At 54.2% G+C, this 5,749-nt stretch overlaps 1 protein-coding gene across 1 annotated transcript in view; it reads left to right on the top strand.

Annotated features, from left to right (window-relative positions):
* cip2a (cellular inhibitor of PP2A) overlaps window positions 1-4,952 on the top strand; it is a 21,445-nt gene extending 16,493 nt beyond the window's left edge. Inside the window, exons 18-22 of the mRNA XM_036522523.1 lie at window positions 1-149; window positions 647-760; window positions 1,924-2,006; window positions 4,237-4,376; window positions 4,793-4,952. The exon at window positions 1-149 is cut by the window's left edge and continues 48 nt beyond it. Of these exons, the coding sequence (XP_036378416.1) occupies window positions 1-149; window positions 647-760; window positions 1,924-2,006; window positions 4,237-4,376; window positions 4,793-4,942 (636 nt within the window). The 3' untranslated portion in view covers window positions 4,943-4,952. The remainder of the gene's footprint in view (window positions 150-646; window positions 761-1,923; window positions 2,007-4,236; window positions 4,377-4,792) is intronic.
* Window positions 4,953-5,749: the final 797 nt, after the last annotated feature.

The raw sequence follows: 5,749 nt of genomic DNA, 5'->3' as shown, positions 1-5,749 counted from the left end.
GAGCTGCAGGGGGAGGTGAGCGGGCAGATGCTGGAGGCGGAGAGAGCGAAGGCCGACATCGAGCAGCTGCTGCAGCACAACAGCCGTCTGCAGGCCGTCTCCCAGGAGCACCAGACCCTGAAGGGCTCCTACAACGAGCTGCTGCACAGGTCATACTGCGCCACGCCTCCACCCGCCGTACCTCACACTACACCCGCCGTACCCCACACTACACCCGCCGTACCCCACACTACACCCGCCGTACCGCACGCCTACACCCGCCGTACCTCACACTACACCCGCCGTACCCCACACTACACCCGCCGTACCGCACGCCTACACCCGCCGAACCCCACGCCTACACCCGCCGTACCGCACGCCTACACCCGCCGTACCGCACGCCTACACCCGCCGAACCCCACGCCTACACCCGCCGTACCGCACGCCTACACCCGCCGAACCCCACGCCTACACCCGCCGTACCGCACGCCTACACCCGCCGTACCGCACGCCTACACCTGGCGTACCGCACGCCTACACCCGCCAAACCCCACGCCTACACCCGCCGTACCGCACGCCTACACCCGCCGCACCCCACACCTACACCCGCCGTACCCTCACACCCACGCCCACTGTACCTCACACCTACCCTGTCTGCTTTCTGCAGGTTTAATGAGACCGACAGGATGCTGAAGGAGCTGCAGACGGCTCACATCACTCTGAACAAGCAGGCCGAGACCCTGAGGAAACAGAACGATGGACTAAAACTGCAGCAGGACAGGTAGGAGTCAGGGAGAGGAGTGTGAATCAGAGCAGGAGAGAATCAGGGAGAGGAGTGTGAATCAGAGCAGGAGAGAATCAGGGAGAGGAGTGAATCAGAGCAGGTGAGAATCAGGGAGAGGAGTGTGAATCAGAGCAGGAGAGAATCAGGGAGAGGAGTGTGAATCAGAGCAGGAGAGAATCAGGGAGAGGAGTGTGAATCAGAGCAGGAGAGGAGTGTGAATCAGAGCAGGAGAGAATTAGGGAGAGGAGTGTGAATCAGAGCAGGAGAGAATCAGGGAGAGGAGTGTGAATCAGAGCAGGAGAGAATCAGGGAGAGGAGTGTGAATCAGAGCAGGAGAGGAGTGTGAATCAGGGAGAGGAGTGTGAATCAGAGCAGGAGAGAATCAGGGAGAGGGCTGCGTGTCTGGGTGAGGTTGGTTGGGTAGAGGTATTTTTCTGTTGTTGTATAGGTCTGAGTAGAGTTTATGGTATTTTTGATGTGGCTGTTTCTGTGTTTCTTTTTCATCTCTCTCTATCTCCCTCCCTCTCTCTCTTTCTCCCTCTCTCTCCCTCTCTCTCTCTCTCTCTCTCTCTTGCTCTCTCTCTCTTCCTCTGTCTCTCTCTCTCTCTCTCTCTCCCTCCCTCTCTCTCTCTCCCTCCCTCTCCCTCTCTCTTTCTCCCTCTCTCTCTCTCTCTCTCTCTCCCTCCCTCTCTCTTTCTCCCTCCCTCTCCCTCTCTTTCTCTCTCTCTCCCTCTCTCCCTCTCTCTCTCTCACTCCCTCTCTCCCTCCCCCTCTCTCTCTCTCTCTCTCTCTCCCTCCCTCTCTCTCTCTCCCTCCCTCTCCCTCTCTCTTTCTCCCTCTCTCCCTCTCTCCCTCTCCCTCCCTCTCTCTCTCCCTCTCTCTCCCTCCCTCTCTCTCTCTCCCTCCCTCTCCCTCTCTCTTTCTCTCTCTCTCCCTCTCTCCCTCTCTCTCTCCCTCCCTCTCTCCCTCCCCCTCTCTCTCTCTCTCTCTCCCTCTCTCCCTCCCTCCCTCCCCCCCCTCTCTCTCTCTACCACTCTCACTCCACCTCTCCATCTCTCTCCCCCTCACTCCCCCTCTCTCTCTCTCCCTCTCTCTCCCTCTCTCTCTCCCTCTCTCTCTCCCTCTCTCCCTCCCTCTCTCCCTCTCTCTCCCTGTGACAGAATTCTCGCCCAGCTGTCAGAGAAGGAGGAGCAGGTGAGGGGGCTGGAAACAGCCCTGCAGGAGAGAGAGCGGGAGATCTCAGGTGAGCTGCTGGGACCCTGCTAACCAATGCTAACCAATCACCGCATTCGCACTTAGGCAGCTGCGCTCCCCTGAGCTGGACTTTAAAAGCTAACCGTGGCTCTGGAACATACCCTCTTCATGTAAACAGGAAAGTGTATGCGGTGCATTGCTTTAACATTCGAGCTGTTGCTCTCTTAGGAGTTTGGCTGTGTGAGTGTTAGTGATTTGCAAAGATTTACACTCATATCCATCTGCACTCATTTTAGGAAAACTTTACACTCTGGTCTGATGTGGCTCTGTCTCCCTCTGCTGGTCAGAGTGGGAATCACGCTATGACTGCTTCAACCTCTCTGCATTTTAACTCATTTTAATTCTGTGCCAATAGTCGGCCTGTGATAGCATCATTATTTCTGTTTGACTGCAAGTTATACTTGAATGCACTCAAATGAATACTGAACACTGTGTGTTTGTGTGTGTGAGGGATATTGATTCTCTCCTGGATCAGATGTTCAGTTTGTGTCATTGTGTCTTGTTCAGGGCTGCAGTGTGTGTGTCTGTGTGTGTGGTTCTCTCCTGGTTCAGGGCTGCAGTGTGTGTGTCTGTGTGTGTGAGAAAGACAGAGAGTCTCTCCTGGATCAGATGTTCAGTGTGTGTGAGACTGTCTTCTGTGTAGCATAGTGCTGCAGGACTCGTAACCGAAAGGTTACCTTTTCAGTTCCCCATGGGGGGGGCACTGTTGCTGTATACTTAACCCCCAGTTGCCTCAGTAAATATCCAGCTGTATAAATGGATAACATTGTAAAGGTGCGTTTTAACCAAATGCAATGCGAAATTTAAGAGCAACTTGAATGCATGTCAATGGCAGGAGGCGAATGGGCGGAGTTAATTGCGGCAAAACCGCGAGTGACGCAAAATGGGCAAAATGAGCGTTCGCTTGAGTTAAACAATGTTCAACTTGAGTGAAAATTTCGCCTGGTGAAAGCCAGTCACCTTCAAGTAGGGCTATAAGCCACGCCCCCTTTCCAGAAATCTGAAGCTGATTGGTATCGTCCGTTAGCTGACGTTTCAAAATGTGGACCCATCGTTGTGTTGACCGTTAACTTTGAAACATTACTTCTTAAAAAAAAGAGTTCATAAGAAATGACAAACTGCTTGTGCGGTATTTATATATGCTAATTAACTAGGTAGCTAGCAAAGCAAGACAACTTAGCTGTGTCTAGCAAACTTGCTAGCAGCGTTGGTGTAATCAAAAATGCTTGCTGTGATGTGGCGCGAAATTCACTTGTTCATTTTTCAGACAAGCGATCAAACCCGTGCAGGGAAAGCGAAGTGAAATTTTGCATCGTGTTCGGTTAAAACGCACCTTAAAAACCAATAATGCCAATAAAGTCTTCCGGATTGGATGTTCTGTGTGTGTGTGTGTGTGTGTGTGTGTGTGAGATTCTCTCCTGGCTGAGATGTTCAGTGTGTGTGTGGTTCTCTCCTGGCTGAGATGTTCAGTGTGTGTGTGGTTCTCTCCTGGTTCAGGGCTGCAGTGTGTGTGTGTGGTTCTCTCCTGGTTCAGGGCTGCAGTGTGTGTGCGGTTCTCTCCTGGTTCAGGGCTGCAGTGTGTGTGTGTGTGTGTGTGGTTCTCTCCTGGTTCAGGGCTGCAGTGTGTGTGCGGTTCTCTCCTGGTTCAGGGCTGCAGTGTGTGTGTGGTTCTCTCCTGGCTGAGATGTTCAGTGTGTGTGTGTGGTTCTCTCCTGGTTCAGGGCTGCAGTGTGTGTGTGTGGTTCTCTCCTGGCTGAGATGTTCAGTGTGTGTGTGGTTCTCTCCTGGCTGAGATGTGCAGTGTGTGTGGTTCTCTCCTGGTTCAGGGCTGCAGTGTGTGTGTGGTTCTCTCCTGGTTCAGGGCTGCAGTGTGTGTGTGGTTCTCTCCTGGTTCAGGGCTGCAGTGTGTGTGTGTGTGGTTCTCTCCTGGCTGAGATGTTCAGCGTGTGTGTGGTTCTCTCCTGGTTCAGGGCTGCAGTGTGTGTGTGTGGTTCTCTCCTGGCTGAGATGTTCAGTGTGTGTGTGGTTCTCTCCTGGCTGAGATGTGCAGTGTGTGTGGTTCTCTCCTGGTTCAGGGCTGCAGTGTGTGTGTGGTTCTCTCCTGGTTCAGGGCTGCAGTGTGTGTGTGGTTCTCTCCTGGTTCAGGGCTGCAGTGTGTGTGTGTGGTTCTCTCCTGGCTGAGATGTTCAGCGTGTGTGTGTGGTTCTCTCCTGGTTCAGGGCTGCAGTGTGAGCTCGGACAGCAGGAGCAGAGGGTGAGGGAGCAGGAGAAGGAGAGAGAGGAGATGGAGGAATCCATCGACCTGCTCAGGAAGGAGCTCAACAAGACGGAGCTGGCCAGGAAAGACGCCAGCATCAAGGTAGGAACCCACAATGGCAGGGGAACAGTTCAGTGCCCCTATAGCACCGGCAGGGGAACAGTTCAGTGCCCCTATAGCACCGGCAGGGGAACAGTTCAGTGCCCCTATAGCACCGGCAGGGGAACAGTTCAGTGCCCCTATCGCACGGGCAGGGGAGCAGTTCAGTGCCCCTATCGCACCAGCAGGGGAACAGTTCTGTGGCTTCACATCTGGGGGAAAGGACATTCCTGATGGTTACGCAGCCCACAGCACTGTGGAGCTCCGTGTCCACCCACACATCCAGCTGTTAAAACAATGCAGATCCTAACGTGGAAACGAACCCAGAGAAAATGTGTCTTTAAAGTAATGGGAGTAAGGGATTAATGTAGGCCGCAGACTCATCCTGGGCGTTTCCTGCTCATGTGTCCGCCATGCAGGCCTCTTCCCTGGAGGTGCAGAAGTCACAGCTGGAGGCCAAGCTGCAGAAGAAGGAGGAGGAGCTGAGTAAACACTCACACATGATCGCCATGATTCACAGCCTGAGCAGCGGCAAACTGAAGAGCGACACGGTCAACCTGTCCCTATGACCAACTCGCACACGCACACACACACACACACACACACGCTCACACACACACACGCTCACACACACACGCACACGCTCACACACACACACACGCTCACACACACAGCGGCAAACTGAAGAGCGACACGGTCAACCTGTCCCTATGACCAACTCTCACACACACACACACGCACACGCACACGCACACGCACACGCTCACACATACGCACGCTCACACATACGCTCACACACACACACACACACGCACGCTCACACTCACACACACGCACGCTCACACTCACACACACGCACGCTCACACACACACACACACACACTCACACACACACACACACACACACGCACACACACACACACACCCTCACACACACACACGCTCACACACACAGCAGCAAACTGAAGGGCGACACGGTCAGCCTGTCCCTATGACCAACTCACACACACACACGCACACACACACACACACACACACACACACACAGCGGCAAAATGAAGAGCGACACGGTCAACCTGTCCCTATGACCAACTCACACCACACACACACACTCACACGCACACGCTCACGCACGCTCACACACACACGCACGCTCACACACACGCACGCTCACACACACACACACACACACACTCACACACACGCACGCTCACACTCACTCACACACACACACACGCACACGCTCACACACACACACAGACACACACACACGCGCACACACACACGCGCACACACACACACGCTCACACATGCTCACACACACACACACACGCCAGCTCACACATACCCTCACACACACACACACACACACACTC

Source organism: Megalops cyprinoides, chromosome 2 (assembly GCF_013368585.1).
Source record: "Megalops cyprinoides isolate fMegCyp1 chromosome 2, fMegCyp1.pri, whole genome shotgun sequence".
NCBI lineage: Eukaryota > Metazoa > Chordata > Actinopteri > Elopiformes > Megalopidae > Megalops > Megalops cyprinoides.
Note: the sequence above shows the minus strand (reverse complement) of the source record. Positions and strands in the feature narration are given on the sequence as shown.